Raw genomic sequence first — 21829 nt, forward strand, 5'->3', positions numbered from 1 at the left:
GTATATACAGTCAGTACAATAGTATATATATCATACAATAGTATATATAGTATATATATAGTATATACAGTCAGTACAATAGTATATACAGTCAGTACAATAGTATATATAGTATATACAGTCAGTACAATAGTATATACAGTCAGTACAATAGTATATACAGTCAGTACAATAGTATATACAGTCAGTACAACAGTATATACAGTCAGTATATACAATCAGTACAATATATATAGTCAGTACAATAGTATATATAGTCATATACAGTATATATATATACAATAGTATATACAGTCAGTACAGTACAATAGTATATATAGTATATTCATTCTGTTCAATAGTATATACAGTCTGTTCTATAGTATATACAGTCAGTACAATAGTTTATATAGTATATACAGTCAGTACAATAGTATATACAGTCAGTACAATAGTATATACAGTCAGTACAATAGTATATATAGTATATACAGTCAGTACAATAGTATATACAGTCAGTACAATAGTATATACAGTCAGTACAATAGTATATACAGTCAGTACAATAGTATATACAGTCAGTACAATAGTATATATAGTATATACAGTCAGTACAATAGTATATATAGTATATACAGTCAGTACAATAGTATATACAGTCAGTACAATAGTATATACAGTCAGTACAATAGTATATATAGTATATACAGTCAGTACAATAGTATATACAGTCAGTACAATAGTATATACAGTCAGTACAATAGTATATATAGTATATACAGTCAGTACAATAGTATATATAGTACAATAGTATATATATATACAGTCAGTACAATAGTATATATAGTCAGTACAATAGTATATATACAGTCAGTACAATAGTATATATAGTATATACAGTACAATAGTACATATAGTATATACAGTCAATAGTATATATAGTATATACAGTCAGTACAATAGTATATATAGTATATATAGTATAAGTACAGTCAGTACAATAGTATATATATAGTATATACAGTCAGTATATAGTATATACAGTCAGTACATATAGTATATACAGTATATATACAATAGTATATACAGTCAGTACATATAGTATATACAGTCAGTACATATAGTATACAATAGTATATATATAGTACAATAGTATATACGGTCAGTACAATAGTATATACGGTCCATACAATAGTATATACAGTCAGTACAATAGTATATACAGTCAATATATATAGTCAGTGCAATAGTATATACAGTCAGTACAATAGTATATACATATACAGTATATACAGTCAGTATATAGTATATACAGTCAGTACATATAGTATATACAGTCAGTACATATAGTATATATATACAATAGTATATATAGTCATATACAATAGTATATATAGTATATACAGTCAGTACAATAGTATATATAGTATATACAGTCAGTACAATAGTATATACAGTCAGTACAATAGTATATACAGTCAGTATATACAGTCAGTACAATAGTATATACAGTCAGTACAATAGTATATATAGTATATACAGTCAGTACAATAGTATATACAGTCAGTACAATAGTATATATAGTATATACAGTCAGTACAATAGTATATATAGTATATACAGTCAGTCAGTACAATAGTATATATAGTATATACAGTCAGTACAGTCAGTACATATAGTATATACAGTCAGTACATATAGTATATATCATATAGTATATACAGTCAGTACAATAGTATATAGTATACAATAGTATATACAGTACAATAGTATATACATATAGTATATACAGTCAGTACATATAGTATATATAGTATATACAGTCAGTACAATAGTATATACAATAGTATATATAGTATATCAGTATATATAGTATATACAGTCAGTACAATAGTATATATAGTCAGTATATATAGTATATACAGTCAGTACAATAGTATATACAGTCAGTATAATAGTACATATAGTATATATAGTAGTACATATAGTATATACAGTCAGTACAATAGTATATATAGTATATACAGTCAGTACAATAGTACAATAGTATATATATACAGTCAGTACATATAGTATATACAGTCAGTACATATAGTATATATAGTATATATATACAATAGTATATATAGTATATACAGTACAATAGTATATATAGTATATACAGTCAGTACAATAGTATATACATAGTACATATAGTATATATATACAGTAGTACAATAGTATATAGTCAGTATAGTATATACAGTCAGTACAATAGTATATATAGTATATACAGTCAGTACAATAGTATATATATATATATACAGTCAGTACAATAGTATATATACAGTACATATATATAGTATATAGTCATATAGTATATACAGTAGTATATAGTATATACAGTCAGTACAATAGTATATACAGTAGTACAATAGTATATATATACAATAGTATATATAGTATATACAGTCAGTACAATAGTATATACAGTCAGTACAATAGTATATATAGTATATACAGTCAGTACAATAGTATATACAGTCAGTACAATAGTATATACAGTCAGTACAACAGCCAGTACAATAGTATATACAGTCAGTAGATACAGTCAGTACAATAGTATATACAGTCAGTACAATAGTATATACAGTCAGTACAATAGTATATACAGTCAGTAGATACAGTCAGTACAATAGTATATACAGTCAGTACAATAGTATATACAGTCAGTACAATAGTATAAACAGTCAGTACAACAGTCAGTACAATAGTATATACAGTCAGTACAATAGTATATACAGTCAGTAGATACAGTCAGTACAATAGTATATACAGTATATATAGTATATACAATAGTATATATAGTATATACAGTCAGTACAATAGTATATAGTCAGTACAATAGTATATATAGTATATATAGTATATACAGTCAGTATATATATATATAGTAGTACAATAGTATATACATAGTACAATAGTATATATAGTATATACAGTCAGTACAATAGTATATATATATACAGTCAGTACAATAGTATATATAGTACAATAGTATATATATATACAATAGTACATATATATACAGTACAATAGTATATACAGTCAGTACAATAGTATATATAGTATATACAGTACAATAGTATATATAGTACATATAGTCAGTATATAGTATATACAGTCAGTACAATAGTATATATAGTATATACATTCCGACCAATAGTATATACAGTCAGTACAATAGTATATACAGTCAGTACAATAGTATATACAGTCAGTACAATAGTATATACAGTCAGTACAACAGTATATACAGTCAGTAGATACAGTCAGTACAATAGTATATACAGTCAGTACAATAGTATATACAGTCAGTACAATAGTATATACAGTCAGTACAATAGTATATACTGTCAGTACAATAGTATATATAGTACAATAGTATATACAGTCATATACAATAGTACATATAGTATATATATACAGTATATACAGTACAATAGTATATATAGTATATACAGTCAGTACAATAGTATATATAGTATATACAGTCAGTACAATAGTATATATAGTAGTACATATAGTATATATCAGTATATAGTCAATAGTATATATAGTATATACAGTCAGTATATATATACAGTCAGTACAATAGTATATATAGTCAGTACAATAGTATATAGTCAGTACAATAGTATATAGTATATACAGTAGTACAATAGTATATATAGTATATACATAGTACATATAGTATATACAGTCAGTACAATAGTATATATAGTACAATAGTATATATATACAGTACAATAGTATATATAGTATATACACAGTACAATAGTATATAGTCATACAATATAGTATATACATCAGTACAATAGTATATACAGTATATAGTATATACAGTCAGTACAATAGTATATATATACAGTCAGTACATATAGTATATACAGTCAGTACAATAGTATATACAGTCAGTACAATAGTATATATAGTATATAGTATATAGTATATACAGTCAGTACAATAGTATATATAGTATATACATATAGTATATAGTCAGTACAATAGTATATACAGTCAGTACAATAGTATATACATGGTCCTGCTATACACACTTAAGCCTGTTCCTGCTACACACTTTAGTGTGTCCTGCTACACACTTAAGCCTGTTCCTGCTACACACTTTAGTATGTCCTGTTACACACTTAAGCATGTTCCAGCTACACACTTAAGCATGTTCCAGCTACACACTTAAGCATGTTCCAGCTACACACTAAGCATGTTCCAGCTACACACTTAAGCATGATCCAGCTACACACTAAGCATGTTCCAGCTACACACTAAGCATGTTCCAGCTACACACTAAGCATGTTCCAGCTACACACTTAAGCATGTTCCAGCTACACACTAAGCATGTTCCAGCTACACACTAAGCATGTTCCAGCTACACACTTAAGCATGATCCAGCTACACACTAAGCATGTTCCAGCTACACACTTAAGCATGATCCAGCTACACACTAAGCATGTTCCTGCGACACACTTTAGTATGTCCTGTTACACAATTAAGCCTGTTCCTGCTACACACTTAAGCATGATCCAGCTACACATTTAAGCATGATCCTGCTACACACTAAGCATGTTCCTGCTACACACTTAAGCATGTTCCAGCTACACACTTAAGCATGTTCCAGCTACACACTTAAGCCTGTTCCTGCTACACACTTAAGCATGTTCCAGCTACACACTTAAGCATGTTCCAGCTACACACTTAAGCCTGTTCCTGCTACACACTTAAGCATGATCTTTCTACACACTTAAGTATGTTCCAGCTACACACTTAAGCATGTTCCAGCTACACACTTAAGCCTGTTCCTGCTACACACTTTAGTATGTCCTGCTACACACTTAAGCATGTTCCAGCTACACACTTAAGCCTGTTCCAGCTACACACTTAAGCATGTTCCAGCTACACACTTAAGCATGTTCCAGCTACACACTTAAGCCTGTTCCAGCTACACACTAAGCATGATCCAGCTACACACTAAGCATGTTCCAGCTACACACTTAAGCCTGTTCCTGCTACACACTTAAGCATGATCCAGCTACACACTAAGCATGATCCAGCTACACACTTAAGCATGTTCCAGCTACACACTTAAGCCTGTTCCAGCTACACACTTAAGCATGTTCCAGCTACACACTTAAGCATGTTCCAGCTACACACTTAAGCATGTTCCAGCTACACACTTAAGCATGTTCCAGCTACACACTTAAGCATGTTCCAGCTACACACTTAAGCCTGTTCCAGCTACACACTTAAGCTTGCTACACACTTAAGCATGTTCCAGCTACACACTTAAGCATGTTCCAGCTACACACTTAAGCATGTTCCAGCTACACACTTAAGCCTGTTCCTGCTACACACTTAAGCATGTTCTTGCTACACACTTAAGCATGTTCCAGCTACACACTTAAGCATGTTCCAGCTACACACTTAAGCATGTTCCAGCTACACACTAAGCATGATCCAGCTACACACTTAGCATGTCCCAGCTACACACTTTCTACACACTTTAGCCTGTTCGAGCTGACTTTAACAAATTCCATCCATACGATTTCATCATATTGTTCAATCGTTGCCGTGTACTTTCTTATCTATTTCTGATTCATTTGATCTCTCTATCTTGCCTTTCTTTTCTATATATTTATCTACACTGGCTACTGCATGCAGTCTTCTTTTATTTGTCACTTCTGTCTGGTAGAATTTCTTTCTCTCTGTTGATTCTGGCGAAGCGGGTGGTACAAGGCCATCAGATATTTTGTAGTAAACAGTTGTGGAATCTGTATCCATAATGGCCATGGTTATACTGAAATATATACCAATAACATCTTCACTAAGATTCTGTGGATACTATTTTATATCAATACATGTTAGAAATTATGAAACAAATTCATCCATGTAGATGAAATAAAATACAACACAATATTTTCTTTAATATCAAACTATATTTTTACAACTCAAGAAAAGGTAACATGCTTTTAACATGTACTAGGGTACACCCAAAAAGTCACGAATTCCGACATGTTGATTATCAATAGAGCAATTCACCAAGAGAAACAGCCATTGGGACAGCTAATCATCCCCATGGTAACATGATGGATGTCATTCATTAAACCTCACACTTAAATCATACTTCTCTCTTTTTAAATAAATACATTCACATTGCTATGCAAATGTAATACATAATTCTGAATTTGTACAATTTTTTTGACTCAATTTAAGTGCTCACCCTGATGTGTGGTATTCCTCCAGACTGACACTGTGGAGGTAGTTCTGGAGATCCCCTGGGGTCAAGGAACATCCGCTGGGTACAGGGAGCACTAACTCTCTAGGGGTGTGTCTTGCTGCATGTCCAGATATAAATACAAGGTCAAGGTCACAACAAGGATGAAGTTCAAGGTTCCACCACTGTTTATCTACAAAAATGATACTATAATAGGGGGAATTGTCCACACACACATGCTCTAGCCACATACAATTCACATGTGTATAGTAGGTTCAAAGAGAGTGACCAAGTCAGCACTACCGTTAAATCCCAAATCATGATTGTATAGCCTTTTTTTCTCAGAATGGGAATCACCAGCCATCACAACAGTCCCCTCTGGACCTCTCTTTCAAGGTTACAGGCCTTTATAAATCCAGATTTTACCACTAGGATGTTGTGGAAGTACAGACTGATCCAATAAATCAACAAGATGCTCCAATATATATATGTAACAGAGGTCATTATTTATTTCAATGCCTCTGCTAGGAATCGAACCCGGGACCCCTGGCTTACTAGTCTGATGCTCAATCAATTGAGCTAAAGAGAAGTTCTCTCTAGCCGAGTGGTATATTGCAGCTAGTATTTTACCAGGGCTACATATACAAACAACTTAATTAACAAGACAGAATAAATACATAACAAATGTAATTTAAAATCACAACAACAGTGCTGACTATTGACACCTAACACTAACCAAGTCAGCTACATTATCCCAACATAAGCAAACCTAAACCCTTCCTACACTGTATGTATGACACTGACCTAATTTTAGCCTTAACTTAGCTCTGACTAGGCACACTGCAGAAGAGGACCAGTCATTGAGAGTGGGGAAGAGGATGGGATCCTACTCTAAATCATTCTAGATATGTCTATAATATAATGGAAGTCAATCTAAATTTCATTACAAATAGTCACTAATGCTAACCCAGACCTAACTTTTGGGCCGGTGTTATCATTCCAGCTCTTTCTAAAACAACTGCAGAGAGATCTTTATTGTGTTGGACATTCCCACAACAGTCTAGAGCCATTAGCTTATGTTAGTGTTGTACATGTATGTTGTGTAAAAAACTAGATGTGGCTGTGCTAGTTTTACACATATTTCAGATCATCAGAAGCAGAGCTCTACTGTGTTCCTTATAGTTCCTTAGATATGACCCAGAATCTCCGTTTTGTTACCCTTACCCATTCAATATTGTGCTTGTGTATGATGTGAAATCAAAACCAAACTTCAGGTACTCACTTATGTTTCCTGTCTAGTAAGGTACAACTAACTCGTTAACACCCTACACATGTGACACAACCTTGTAAACAGACAGAAACTGGTAAGTAGCAGCTAATCTACAGGAGGCATACACTGAAGAAATGCTCCATTCTCCAAAAACATGTGACAGAGACACTGTATAAAACAACAAGAACCTGCTACAGTTGTATATAAATGATAACAATATGAGAAGTACCTGTTCTCTCACAATAAAACTAGCAATTAAGTTAATGTGTTAACTTTGTGGCCTGTGTCACTGTCCGAATCATTCTGACGTTCTATCAATTTTTTTTATAAATTTGTCTTGATCTAGAGTCAATGAACTGCACGACTAATATAAAAAAAGGTATATTGAACATCAGAATAATTCAGACTACCTATGTCACTGTTTTGTTGGTAAATGTTGTATGGTTATACGTGTACAGTTGATGCTCTTTTTCACAAACTTTATAGCGGAGAGACTGACTCACCTTCACATAGATCCATGTAAACCAAGAAAGCAGCTTTCATCTGATCCTCATTTAGGAGCTGGAACTTTTCTATTTCCCTGTACTGTTTAGAAATGGAAAACCAGTATTAATGACTTCCGAAAAACTACATTTCAAGAAAAACTGGAAACGACTATATCAAAACTTGAATAAAATACGAAGGTAACTCGGTTACTAGATCTCTGCTCACTAGGCCTATATATAAGTTGTGGAGGATAAATCACTTTATCATAGCTATATGTACCGACAGAGAGTGTATGACTACAGTATCTGCAACATGTCGAGCTACGTGGTAAATCTAACACGATTTTTTTAATTTTTCATCGTGTCCAGCTACCTGTATATAGGTTAAATTATTAATGCTAACCTTAGGGTGTTGGTACATGGACGATCTTTCATCTTTCTCTTCTTGAAGCATGGCTCTCCGATCTTAATATAACTTAGGTGATTCCCATAACAAAGTCCCGTGAAATCTCGCGATAATACTTTAATCCAATCAAACACACCATTCTAAAATTAGGAACAATAACATGTTGTCAGAGTCTGTAAATAGTAGTTGTTCGTCGTTACCCTACGGTTGTGCAATGTCAGCTATATAAAAAGATCAGCAATGATAAATCCAGTGCCATTTGTTGCCTGCCTCGCCAGTTGGTACTGCCAAGCATTAGTTAAGTTTCATGGCGTCTATTTTACTAATGGCAACGCCGACCGAAAAAGTTTCGTTTTCTGACTCCGTAACGACAGGAGACGGCAAAATTTGCCCATCGCCAATGTCCACCTTCGGAAGCGATGTCATGGACAACTTGTATTTGCATGCGTCAAACGCTGGTGTTTTTGTAAGAACAGACTACTCTGAGTTAGCATCCAAGGCTACAAATAATCTGCAACGATTAGAAGGTAAATATAAGAAGAGAATATGTGCATATGCTTAATACGCATGACCTACTTTCGCTTTGTTTTGTTTCGTTTTTTATTGTCATGCGGTAAATCATGTTAGAATACATTTAATTGGACTTGAAATAGTATTCAATCAGCGTTATATGTGAATAGAATAGTCGATAAAACGCAATGATCATATATCCTATCAACTTATTTCGAGGTGATTTTGAGAAAGATACACGTAAAGAGTGCATACTTATCAAATATATGTATATCTCTGCATGGTTCTGTAAAGATTCGCCTTACAAATTTGTCTGAATAGTTGAAACTCTCTGTCATGGTAGGAAGGTGGCTAAAGCTCTACAGACTACTTTGAGTCAATAAATCGTGTATGATAGAGAATACTGAACACACAGTGTTGTGTTATCAAAAGCAGTCATGATAACAAATGTTTTATACCTCATTCTAACAGAACTGACAACAGACAAGATGATAAACAACACGGACGATAATCTTGATGAAGATGAAGATACTGATGAAGTAATCAATGAGATTGTAACTATTGCTGTTTTTGCAACCAACATGAGGAAAAATGACATTCAGTGTGAAAAAGATAAATATCATATTAAAATTAAAAGAGAAGTGAACATTAAAAAACACAAAAAGAAAAATGTGAAGAAACAGAAGAGGAAGAATGTTGCAGAAGATTTTGGCTTTTTAAATGTATCCCTTTTCCCTCGGCCATGTCATGTTCCAGAAGATAATGATGAAAGTGCCTTGGAACGGTTTTATGCAGTAGAACAAAGTCTCAATGATTTTGAAGATTTAGTTGCACCCTATGAAAAAGAATTAGATATTGAAGGAAGGCACACAAAAATGGATAAACACTTGCGTAGTGATAAAGACAGGAAAAAAACAAAAGCTCACATACAAGTAAAGGACAAATATTGTAAAAGTGTAAAAAACAACGGGGGACGTAAAAAGTTGTTTGTTCATCACAGAGTCTATAAACTCATGGAGCTCGAGATACAAAGACTTTCTTACATGCCAAGTCCAAAGAGGGCAACACGTGATTTACAGCGGGAAGAAATGAAGGCGATTAAGCACACTCCAGTTCGTCCAGCATACAATCCACATTTCAGGCCTGCCCCTCGAGGAGGCATCCAAAATTTGGCTTATGCCATTGACAACAACAATGCTGCACAGGACCTTGACAGTGCACTTGTGAATGTTCTGATAACACTTCAGCACAGGGACCTGACACCCGAGGACTATGAAACACTTCTAAGACTGGATGAGAATGTGGCACCAAAAACATTACAGAAAGATGTTTTAGAATCGTTTAGGACTGACATTGTAAATGAGAGTGGGGTCCATGAAACATGTTCAATATGTATGGACCAATATACAATAGGACAATCTAGGAAGTTTCTACCCTGTAATCATGTTTTTCACACAAACTGTATTGATATGTGGTTGGAGAATTCATCTCTGAATTGTCCAATTGATAATTTACCAGTGTCTAACAGCTGACAGGGAACGTGTGAATATCCCAACTAATTATCACTTGAACATACAGTTTAGTCTTATGAACATTATAATTGCGGGAGTGTTTGTAAGGCTGTATGACTACTACAGAAATTATGACGTGAAATGTCACATGCCGTCTATAATTGCAGTTGTATGACTACTTGTAAGAAGTTGTTTGACTAATATTAAAGCATGTTTTGCCTTGATATGGCATTTATAGCTGTTATAAATGACAGATTGATCACTGATTATATTTTAATTGCCAACACTTTCTTGCTGATTTATGAACATTCTGATTTTATCTAAACTCAGTTGTTCATTACTGACAGTATAATGCTTTGTAGGGAATATTTTGATGGCGTTCCGTCGGTTTCTATGGTAACAATTGAGGTTTAATGATGCTCATGCAAGAAACAGGATTTGATGTCGGACAACTTCACTTCTGTCATACAGGTGTATGTAAGGAATTTACTTTCCAAATTTAATATTTTACCTTTACTGAATATGCTACAATTTACATATATTTCAGATTTATTTACATATTTTTTTTATAAAATATTTATTCTACAACTTGTATTGAAACAGTGCAGTTGAACGGTTTCTTTACATGACAATGTTTCAATAAAAAGACAAAACAAAATACATCAGTTTTATTTCTTATGAAGTTTTAAGTGTTTGTCAAAAACAATATGAAAACCTCCAATCTGTTGTCTGGGTGCCCTAGGGACATAAGATATCCCACATCTTTTGGTGGTGACCTACATGTAGCTACATTGTGTAGTTGTGAAACAAATAGGTAACACATACTGCTCTGCTGTTGTTACCTGCATGCATAGAATTTCAAACAGATCTACTAGTACTTCTCAAGCAATAGTGATAAATAACACCACCATGGCCACCCAACTTAGATATCAAGGATAATATTTGTGAAATTTGAGAAAGATCCATACAACAAACTTTCTTGAACAAAATCTAAGATGGCCACTTCCAGTTGTCAGCCATTTCGATTTTTTTATCTGAACCCAAATCTAAAGGCCACAACAAGGGACCACCAAGTGGAAACTACAGTATGGACAGACCAGGGATGAAGGGTGATTTGAATAACTCACTATCTGATGATTATGAAAGGAAAAACCTGTTAGACTGGACTTTGGCCAAGAGTCCAGAAGTTCTTGTGGCACAAGGCATTGTCATAGAGTTTGTGGACTTCCCTGCTAGATCTTAAGTATACAAAACAAAAAGAAAAGTAGTAGGGGCTGGAACTCTCTGTTGTTGTCACATTCAAAGGAGTTTTTACTGCTAACTACCAAACAAATGAATATAAATTTTTAAATCCATTGATTACATTGTACATATAAGGAAAATATGTAAATAGAACAACATTACTTTAAAGTTGAATTTATTGATTTTAAACATACACATGACTTAAACCCTATAAAGTAAACATATAATGGTGTGGATTTTTGTTAGTATGTATAAGTCAAATAAGAAAAAGAGCAATATTTCCAAGATATGTCAGCACACCACATTTCCATAAAATATTGTTTGGGTGACATATATAATTAGTAGATGAAATCAGAATTATGAATTTCTCTTTTTGTTTTATCATTTATGAAAGCTGTCTACAATAATATTACCTCTTATTAGCAAAAGTGGATAAAGGACCACAGCTTGATATAGTTTAATTGGCATGAACAATTGTGTGAAGACAGTGCCACCTGGTGTAACTATACTTGCATACACAGGATTTTGAAAATATGAAAGCATGTATGTTCACATTTTTGTTACTTACACACTTAGAATACACATATAATAGGACCAATAAGATACCTAGAAACTAAGTAACATAACTGTGGGTTTATTGATACTGGTAGTACGTCGTCTCGGGGTTAGTAAGTACATTTTTTATGTCTCTATATGAATCTGGTTGTCAAGCAAACCCAGTCCCCATAACGACAAAGATAGTACCGTAAATATTCGCGTATAGTGCGCACTCGCGTATAGTGCGCAGGTACTTTTTGGAGATCAGATTTTAAAAAAAAAATCTTCAGAAAAATTAATTGACTGGTCACTGCGACGAAACATTTGATGTGGTCTGATCCATTAATAATTAGGAAATCACAATGAGCGTGACCCTAACACAGGTAATTACCTTAAGTAAACAAATTTACCCAGGTGACCTAACATTTCATCTCGGAGTTTCTAATTACATATTTTATATCTGAGAAATGAATCTGGTTGTCAAGCAAACCCAACATCTGTAAATAATGTACATAAATATAAGGAAGTTCATGTAAGTCACGTGGTTTATTTTAGAATCTGCTTAGAATGTACACGAGAGTGATCAACTCCTCAGACCACCTGGGTGATGGAGTTAAAATTTGATAAGAGATTCCATCAAAACAAACACCTGTTACAATACCACAGTCCTTCTCAAACACTTGTATTGTTGATGGCGGTAGGGATAGCCCAGTTAGTTCGGCAAACAACATATTCATTCAGTGAATATATATATATATAAACACAGTCTGCTTGCTCATTGTGAAATACCTTCTGTACAGTAGCAATACAGTATTACAGGTGACCTACAGTATATACACACAGATCTGCCATATATTTTACAATTGATATAGACCTGAACATAAATAACATTTTACATATGAAACAAACATTTTGAAGATCATGTCATACATATACTTTAGGTGAACATTCAAAATATACAAACAATGTATAACAACTAGAACACATAGAGAATTTCAACATTTTACTTTGTATCACTATTAAATTTTAGAATTAAAACTGTTTTGTACTAACACCAGCCACGTGGCACTAATCACAAATTAAAATGGTTTTGTTCTAACACCAGTGACAGGGTATACTAATAACAAATTTAAACTGTTTTGTACTAATACCAGTGATGGGGTACTAATAAATTAAAACAGTTTTGTACTAACACCAGCGATGTGGTACTAATCACAAATTGAAACGGTTTTGTACTAACACCAGTGACAGGGTATACTAATAACAAACACCAGTGATAATGACAAATAAATTATAATAATTTTTTCAAGGACTTGAAAGATGAAATATTTCATCATAAAATATAAACACAAAAAACCACAGGTAATCACTGAAACCTGATAAAATATCATTACTTATATAACAGCAACAAAAGACAGTAAAAAGTTCAAATTAGCATTTCCGATTCCATCTTCTCATCGAGTTTTGGATGGTACCATCATTAGCATTAACTTATCTCCCTTTTTAAAGTTTTGTTGTCCTTAGCATATGTGGTTTACAGACTCTGCCCCATCGACTTCATCAGTGTAACTGGAAACAATTCTTTGTAATAAAGTCTATTGGGGCGTTATAACACAGAGTTCTTGAGTAAGTTGTTCATTTTCTTTATATCTTATGGTCTTTTCCTTCCATTCGTCTGGAATAACATCCACACCATACTGTAACAGTGAGAACAAATATGAGAAACAGGCTCTTGTATCATTTACTGGTCAGGAGCTCTAAGTCATGCCACTTCCATAGTTTGAAAATGTGTGAGCTGTGAGAAAGCTTGTATGTAACCTCCTGCACTATAACTCATACCTTCCTAGTACAGGTACTTACCCAAGCTGTGAGACAGGCCCTATGTAATGAAAATATAATATACTAGAGCTATTTGTCATACCTATATACTTACTTAAAAAACAGGCCCATATGTAATCTATTGCAGCTCTAATTCATAATCTTACTACGGGTATATACTTACCTGAGCTGTGAGACAGGCCCCTATGTAATCTACTAGAGCTGTAAGTCATACCCTTACTTTATACTTACCTGAGCTGTGAGACATATGATATACTTACCTGAGCTGTGAGACAGGCCCATATGTAATCTACTAGAGCTGTAAGTCATACCCTTACTTTATACTTACCTGAGCTGTGAGACATATGATATACTTACCTGAGCTGTGAGACAGGCCCCTATGTAATCTACTAGAGCTGTAAGTCATACCCTTACTTTATAATTACCTGAGGTGTGAGACATATGATATACTTACTTGAGCTGTGAGACAGGCCCCTATGTGTTCTATTAGACCTGTAAGTCATACCCTTGCTATATACTTACCTGAGCTGTGAGACAGGCCCCAATGTAATCTACTAGAACTGTAAGTCATACCCTTACTATTTACTTACCTGATCAGTGAGACATATGATATACTTACTTGAGCGGCGAGACAGGCCCCTATGAAGCCAGCTCGTGAGCTGTTGCAGCCTCCATTACGAATGGTGGCTTTGACTGCTGCAGTATATTCAGTGTGGGAAACTACTCCATGTAAAGCCAGTTGGAAAGACCCAGGCATTACTGCAATAACCAAAGTGAAACAACTAGATAATCTAAGCTTAAAATGTCTACAAACTAAAACCATTAAAGTTGATACTTAGTATCTTGAAAGTTGTCTATGCCAGACGTAATCAGGACCTATTATTCATGATGGCACTAACCAGGACCTAGGTTATTCATAGTGGAACTACCATAATAAGGACATAGTTTATCCATACTGGCGTTACAATAGTCAGGGACTAGGTTATCTATACTGGACCTAAAGAGGGCCCACAACCCTATCTATGCTGAACCTTATCAGAACCTAGGTTATCCATACCGGAGCTACCATAACCAGGACCTAGGTTATCCATACTGGAGCTACCATAACCAGGACCTAGGTTATCCATACTGGAGCTACCATAACCAGGACCTAGGTTATCCATACTGGAGCTACAATAATTAGAACCTAGGTTATCCATACTGGAGCTACAATAATCAGGACCTAGGTTATCCATACTGGACCTAAAGAGAGCCCACAACCCTATCTATGCTGAACCTTATCAGAACCTAGGTTATCCATACTGGAGCTACCATAACTAGGACCTAGGTTATCCATACTGGAGCTACCATAACCAGGACCTAGGTTATCCATACTGGAGCTACCATAACCAGGACCTAGGTTATCCATACTGGAGCTACAATAATCAGGACCTAGGTTATCCATACTGGAGCTACCATAACCAGGACCTAGGTTATCCATACTGGAGCTACAATAATCAGGACCTAGGTTATCCATACTGGAGCTACCATAATCAGGACCTACAAACTACAAATCTATACTTAACCTAAAGAGGATCCACAACCCTATCTATGGTGGACCTAAAGAGGGCCCTCACCCCTATCTATGGTGGACCTAAAGAGGGCCCTCACCCCTATCTATGGTGGACCCACCTAAAGAGGACCCACACCCCTGTCTATGGTGGACCTAAAGAGGGCCCTTACCCCTATCTATGCTGGACCTAAAGAGGGCCCTCACCCCTATCTATGCTGGACCTAAAGAGGGCCCTCACCCCTATCTATGCTGGACCTTAAGAGGACCCACAACCCTATTTATGGTGGACCTAAAGAGGGCCCTCACCCCTATCTATGCTGGACCTAAATAGGGCCCTCACCTCTATCTATGGTGGACTTAAAGAGGACCCTCACCCTATTTATGGTGGACCTAAAGAGGACCCACAACCCTATCTATGGTGGACCTAAAGAGGACCCACACCCCTGTCTATGGTGGACCTAAAGAGGGCCCTTACCCCTATCTATGCTGGACCTAAAGAGGGCCCTCACCCCTATCTATTTAGGACTTAAAGAGGACCCTCACCGTATTTATGGTGGACCTAAAGAGGACCCACACCCCTGTCTATGGTGGACCTAAAGAGGGCCCTTACCCCTATCTATGCTGGACCTAAAGAGGGCCCTCACCCCTATCTATGGTGGACCTAAAGAGGACCCTCACCCCTATCTATGGTGAACCTAACGAGGGCCCTCACCCCTATCTATGCTGGACCTAAAGAGGACCCACAACCCTATTTATGGTGGACCTAAAGAGGGCCCCCACCCCTATCTATGCTGGACCTAAAGAGGGCCCTCACCCCTATCTATGGTGGACATAAAGATAACCCACACCCCTGTCTATGGTGGACCTAAAGAGGGCCCTTACCCCTATCTATGCAGGACCTAAAGAGGGCCCTCACCCCTATCTATGCTGGACCTAAAGAGGGCCCTCACCCCTATCTATGGTGGACCTAAAGAGGACCCACAACTCTATTTATGGTGGACCTAAAGAGGGCCCTCACCCCTATCTATGCTGGACCTAAATAGGGCCCTCACCTCTATCTATGGTGGACTTAAAGAGGACCCTCACCCTATTTATGGTGGACCTAAAGAGGACCCACACCCCTATCTATGCTGGACCTAAAGAGGGCCCTCACCCCTATCTATGCTGGACCTAAAGAGGGCCCTCACCCCTATCTATGGTGGACCTAAAGAGGACCCACAACTCTATTTATGGTGGACCTAAAGAGGGCCCTCACCCCTATCTATGGTGGACCTAAAGAGGGCCCTCACCCCTATCTATGCTGGACCTAAAGAGGACCCACAACTCTATCTATGCTGGACCTAAATAGGGCCCTCACCCCTATCTATGCTGGATCTAAAGAGGGCCCTCACCCCTATCTATGGTGGACCTAAAGAGGACCCACAACCTTATCTATGGTGGACCTAAAGAGGGCCCTCATCCCTATCTATGGTGGACCTAAAGAGGACCCACAACTCTATCTATGGTGGACCTAAAGAGGACCCACAACCCTATCTATGGTGGACCTAAAGAGGGCCCACACCCCTATCTATGGTGGACCTAAAGAGGGCCCTCACCCCTATCTATGGTGGACCTAAAGAGGACCCACACCCCTATCTATGGTGGACCTAAAGAGGACCCCCACCCCTATCTATGGTGGACCTAAAGAGGACCCCCACCCCTGTCTATGGTGGACCTAAAGAGGACCCCCACCCCTGTCTATGGTGGAAGAGGACCCCCAAAGAGGGCCCTAAAGAGGACCCCTATGCACCCCTATCTATGCTGGATCTATAGAGGGCCCTCACCCCTGTCTATGGTGGACCTAAAGAGGACCCCCACCCCTGTCTATGGTGGACCTAATCAGGACCTAAAATCTGTTGACAATAAATAATGTTAATTACATGTCACTTTTCCAGTAATACCTCAGTCTATCCGTAGCTGTTTTGCCATGTCACTGTGGCTGGTCTGCTTTCCTTGTAAAACCTCACGTAGCTTGCCTATCATTGCCCGGTCAAGTTCCTGGGGGTTGGCCCTATTTGGGTCATCCATCTGTTTGATCACAGCCTCTAGTACTCCCTCACTTGGGCCATTCAGAATGAAATGTTCAAGGATCCTGTATCACATCAAATAAACAGGATAATACTTTATTTCTGAAACCAAAACATATCTAGATTTTTTCTTTTGATTTTATTACACAACTACAACAGTAATACTCTCACCCCAACATGTAGATACAAAAAATTTATACCTCAACTTGTTTCAGTCCAGTTAACCTCACTGTATTATGTATGGCCTTGAATTAAAAAAATCAATTTCCCTTAACATGTATCATTATTTGTCATGCCTCATCTCCTTACTGTGTATCATAACGGTTATGGGCCTTTACAAACATACATATGTAAAGTGACCCAGTTACCAAATCAATCAACATTTTCACAAAAAATTACCGACATGAACATCTAAACATGGCCAAAAATATTTCTGTACAGTTTCACTAAAATTGGTTCCAAAGTTTAAGAGAAGTCTGGACAAGATCACTGGAATCATAGGTCTTATTTGGTTACCATGGCAACTGTTGACATTGGATATTTTGAATAACGGTACCATTGTAAATACCATTCTTCAAAACCTTTATATATTAATTTTCAGCAGGATCAGACAATACATTATGATGTTTCTCAATTTTGACCAATCAAAAGCCTTCGTTATGTTTCCACAGTAACATCCCCTACTATAGTAACATTACCTTGCTGCACACAGTGCCACTACTACGGTAAAGTCAGACTCCTGAGTGATACGGACAACCTCTTCAGCTATGTTTAACATCTTGGGATGACCAGCATACATAGCTACCACTGGGACAATACGAAGAACACAGTCTATCTGTTCATCTGTAGGTGACCCTGCCAAAACAATTAGAAAAACACATAAACCGGGTCAAATTTACTGATTAACTTCTAACAAAGGTATATAGAAACCATGTAGGTATGAAGAGAAGCTGAATAAGCATTTATCAAGCAGGAAACGTTCTTTACAGGTACATGTATTAACCACTTATATAGAACTGGTTTATAAACCTAGGATATTTACTGTCAATAAAAGCATGTTTAGAAAGTAATTTACCTGTTTCTTCTTTGCCTGCCTTATGATTAGCTAGGAACTCTTTTATGCTGAAGTGTCTCCAGGGCCCTTTGATAGGAAATGTCTTTTTCACAGCATCTATTGTAAAAGATTTATAAACCTCAAGATCTATGATATACATCTGACTCAATAGTTAACGAGATACATCAAACTCAACAGTTTACTGAATATATCTGACTCAACAGTTTACAGAATATGTGTGACTCAACAGTTTACAGAAAAAATCTGACTAAACAGGTAGCAAATTATGTTTTATCTATACTTGTATGTATAAAATTTGCATGGCAGACACATATTGTAGTATCATATATTTATGATTTACCTACCTGACTTGTCTTTATAGGCAGCATTGACTACATGTTCATAGTCAGACTCTGGTCCAAAGAATGTATACGTAGCATTCTTAAGTGACTGAATGTCCAATCCTACAAAAGACACAACATGTTGTAAACTTAGGCTTTAAAACACTTGTCACATATATTCAACCAAATAAAATGTTTCTTCCGGATGTTGAGAACAGGAAATCCTAGGAAATTCCTGGATGAATCCCCAGGAAATTCTATATAGGATAATCCAGAGAAAAACATTAGGAGTATTTAACAGCACATGTGAGCCATCAATACATCCAAAATTATGTTTAATGTGAAGTTTCATAGCAAAAATATTTCTGTCCCTCTACATTACATATCTTAAATCATTAGATACTAAGAAAAAATATTGTCAACTCCAGAAATCAATGAATAATACCCCAAATGATTGTATTTGTGTTCATAATTGTTCCTGCGAGTATCTATGTCAAATTCCCTTGTAGTTTGTAACACAATATATTCATGGCGACTGTTCCCGACATCAACACCCCTAAAACTAAAATTGTAATTCCTGATATTATGCGTTTTTTTCCCTGATTTTCTATGTAGTTGGTAGTGATTGATTGAATGAATGATTGATACTGTGAAAGCCGATCGCTTGATGCCGAGACCTGTACCTTTATTCTCCACTAATGATTTCAGAATTACATAGGCTTGGTCTCCATATCCACTCTGTCGGCCTGTTGGTATGCAGTAAAAAGGATTGGCAGAAGGCTCCCAGAATGTAATGTCTTCTGTTTCACCAATCAGATTATCCAGTTTATTTTTGTCATATATCCAGTGAAGTGGCTGAGCTGTTGATGAAAGATTTAGATTGTGACAAAACCCTACATTGTAACTATAAAACTTGATAATCTGAAGATCAAATGGGCATAAATGAATATTTCAAAACAGTTTCATTCATGTTATGATGACTTATCAGATCTACGTGACAGCATGAACAGCATTTGATTTTATCATATCTGGATGCTGGGACAAAAAGATTTTTGAATGGGATCAATATGGGCATACCATCAATCCATCACCCTTCGCTCATAATTCTAATCAAGTTTGAAATATCTCCATTGGAAATTAAACAAATTATGATCAAAAATCTATTTTTCCTATATAAGCTAAAGTAAAAAATTGTAACCACTCCCCACAGGGAAATGTGAGACCCTGGGGCCATGAAACTCACAATTTTGGTAAAGCACTTTAAGATACTTCCATCCACTAAGAGAATTTGATTCTACCATATCTAAGCATTGAGAAGAAGATTGTTGAAAGTTTAGTCAATTTGACCCTTTTGATCCTGCCCTTCATGCCTTTGTTGGATGGTTACCATATAATTCAGTATTATGGTTAATCTTAAGCCAGGGAAGGATTCTGCAAAATTTCATTAAAATCAGTTCTAGGGTTTCTAGGGTGAAGAAGTCAAAAATGCATAACTGTTAACCGATGCAGGACACACAACGCTGGAGGTGATCGCAACAGGTCACTCTGTTAAAACAACACACACAGGTACCTTAAATGTTATAACAACACACTGCCCTATTTGTGTACATGTTTTTGGGACAAACAGGACATAGATTTTTTCAGTTTTGGGACAAACAGGATTAAACCCTCTGATGAGACTTTGTGTTAGGTGACCTAATAACAAGTCAATCCGTTCATGTATGTAATCTTACCTTCTACAAGGTATAAGGTCAATTTCTGGGTCATTTTACACCTATGACCTACTGTTCAGTGTTACCTAATGCAGGAATGTATAATAAACTCTCCTCTCCTTACAGTTGTTATCTTATCCTATCTACACATACCTGTACCTCTTTGATGTATAATCAATGTGGACCTAGCAATTACCAACCTGAATAAAGCTATTTGTCCGCCAGTGAGAAGTGAATCTCATTTTTATATATATTTTTAAAAAAATACAAATAGATTAAAGTGACAAATCACAAATGTTACACAAGTTCTTTGGAAAATTACTCAGCTTTTTAATGTCATTTATTTAAAGATGATTTTCTCCATATTTCGGACAGAAAGTGGTTTACAATATGGGGTGGTATTTCAGCTGTAAGGAGCTTCAGTATGCATTTTGTTTTACAGATATCAAAAGTCAACAGAGATTATTTTCACAAAAGTTAACACAATCAATTTGAAAATTCTAACGTTGCTTATTTTGAAAATATCAGTTATGTATTTTTGAAGAAAAAATATTTCGTGTAAACAGCAAGGCTAGTTAACCTAAACTTCTTCGCTAAAGCGTTATAAAGAGATATTGGTAGTTTACCGTTTGTTATTATACGTCTCTGTACGTAATATCTATATCTAATTACTTTAAACAGCCAATTCTACATCTACCAAACACATGAAAGCGCTACATTGTAGCACTACATCACAGTTGTATATTACCAGCAGCATCGGCCACCACAGCCCCGAGGACGGCAGCTGTCCGTCGCCCCTCCACTGAACACATCTCCACACAAATGTCAAATCACGCTAACACAGTTGTCGTTCCTAACTCAATTAGGTCACATAATATATACGTCTCTGGTACCACCAATATAGAAAAAAGTGGCGGGAAATACAAGTTTTTCACTACGAACTTAATGCTTTCTATTTTTACTATTTCCAAAAGAATTAGGACATCCTGAATCAGGGCCGGCGATTCTAAAACCTATCGACGTTTAACTTTATTCAGAATCAAGGCCAGCGATACTA

At 35.8% G+C, this 21829-nt stretch overlaps 3 protein-coding genes across 3 annotated transcripts; 1 reads left to right on the plus strand and 2 right to left on the minus strand.

Annotated features, from left to right (window-relative positions):
- Nucleotides 1-5292: 5292 nt before the first annotated feature.
- LOC132557539 (tRNA-splicing endonuclease subunit Sen15-like) lies at nucleotides 5293-8456 on the minus strand. The gene is made up of 4 exons (XM_060222035.1): nucleotides 8406-8456; nucleotides 8021-8102; nucleotides 6254-6440; nucleotides 5293-5830 (listed from the first exon to the last, which is right to left on the minus strand). The coding sequence occupies exons 1-4, from the start codon at nucleotides 8454-8456 to the stop codon at nucleotides 5593-5595; spliced, it is 558 nt and encodes a 185-aa protein (XP_060078018.1). The 3' UTR covers nucleotides 5293-5592.
- Nucleotides 8457-8715: 259 nt separating this feature from the next.
- LOC132557540 (uncharacterized) lies at nucleotides 8716-10871 on the plus strand. The gene is made up of 2 exons (XM_060222036.1): nucleotides 8716-8956; nucleotides 9402-10871. The coding sequence occupies exons 1-2, from the start codon at nucleotides 8716-8718 to the stop codon at nucleotides 10448-10450; spliced, it is 1290 nt and encodes a 429-aa protein (XP_060078019.1). The 3' UTR covers nucleotides 10451-10871.
- A 1868-nt stretch (nucleotides 10872-12739) lies between these two features.
- On the minus strand, nucleotides 12740-21584 carry LOC132557531 (crystallin J1A-like). Its single transcript, XM_060222026.1, has 8 exons — nucleotides 21521-21584; nucleotides 19744-19920; nucleotides 19085-19183; nucleotides 18741-18836; nucleotides 18364-18520; nucleotides 17540-17730; nucleotides 14667-14806; nucleotides 12740-13905 (listed from the first exon to the last, which is right to left on the minus strand). Exons 1-6 carry the CDS (start codon nucleotides 21582-21584, stop codon nucleotides 17541-17543), a joined length of 783 nt encoding a protein of 260 aa, XP_060078009.1. The 3' UTR covers nucleotides 12740-13905; nucleotides 14667-14806; nucleotide 17540.
- Nucleotides 21585-21829: the final 245 nt, after the last annotated feature.

The sequence above is a fragment of the Ylistrum balloti genome, unplaced genomic scaffold, assembly GCF_031769215.1.
Source record: "Ylistrum balloti isolate Yb309-2 unplaced genomic scaffold, AGI_CSIRO_Ybal_v1 Utg370686, whole genome shotgun sequence".
NCBI classification, from domain to species: domain Eukaryota; kingdom Metazoa; phylum Mollusca; class Bivalvia; order Pectinida; family Pectinidae; genus Ylistrum; species Ylistrum balloti.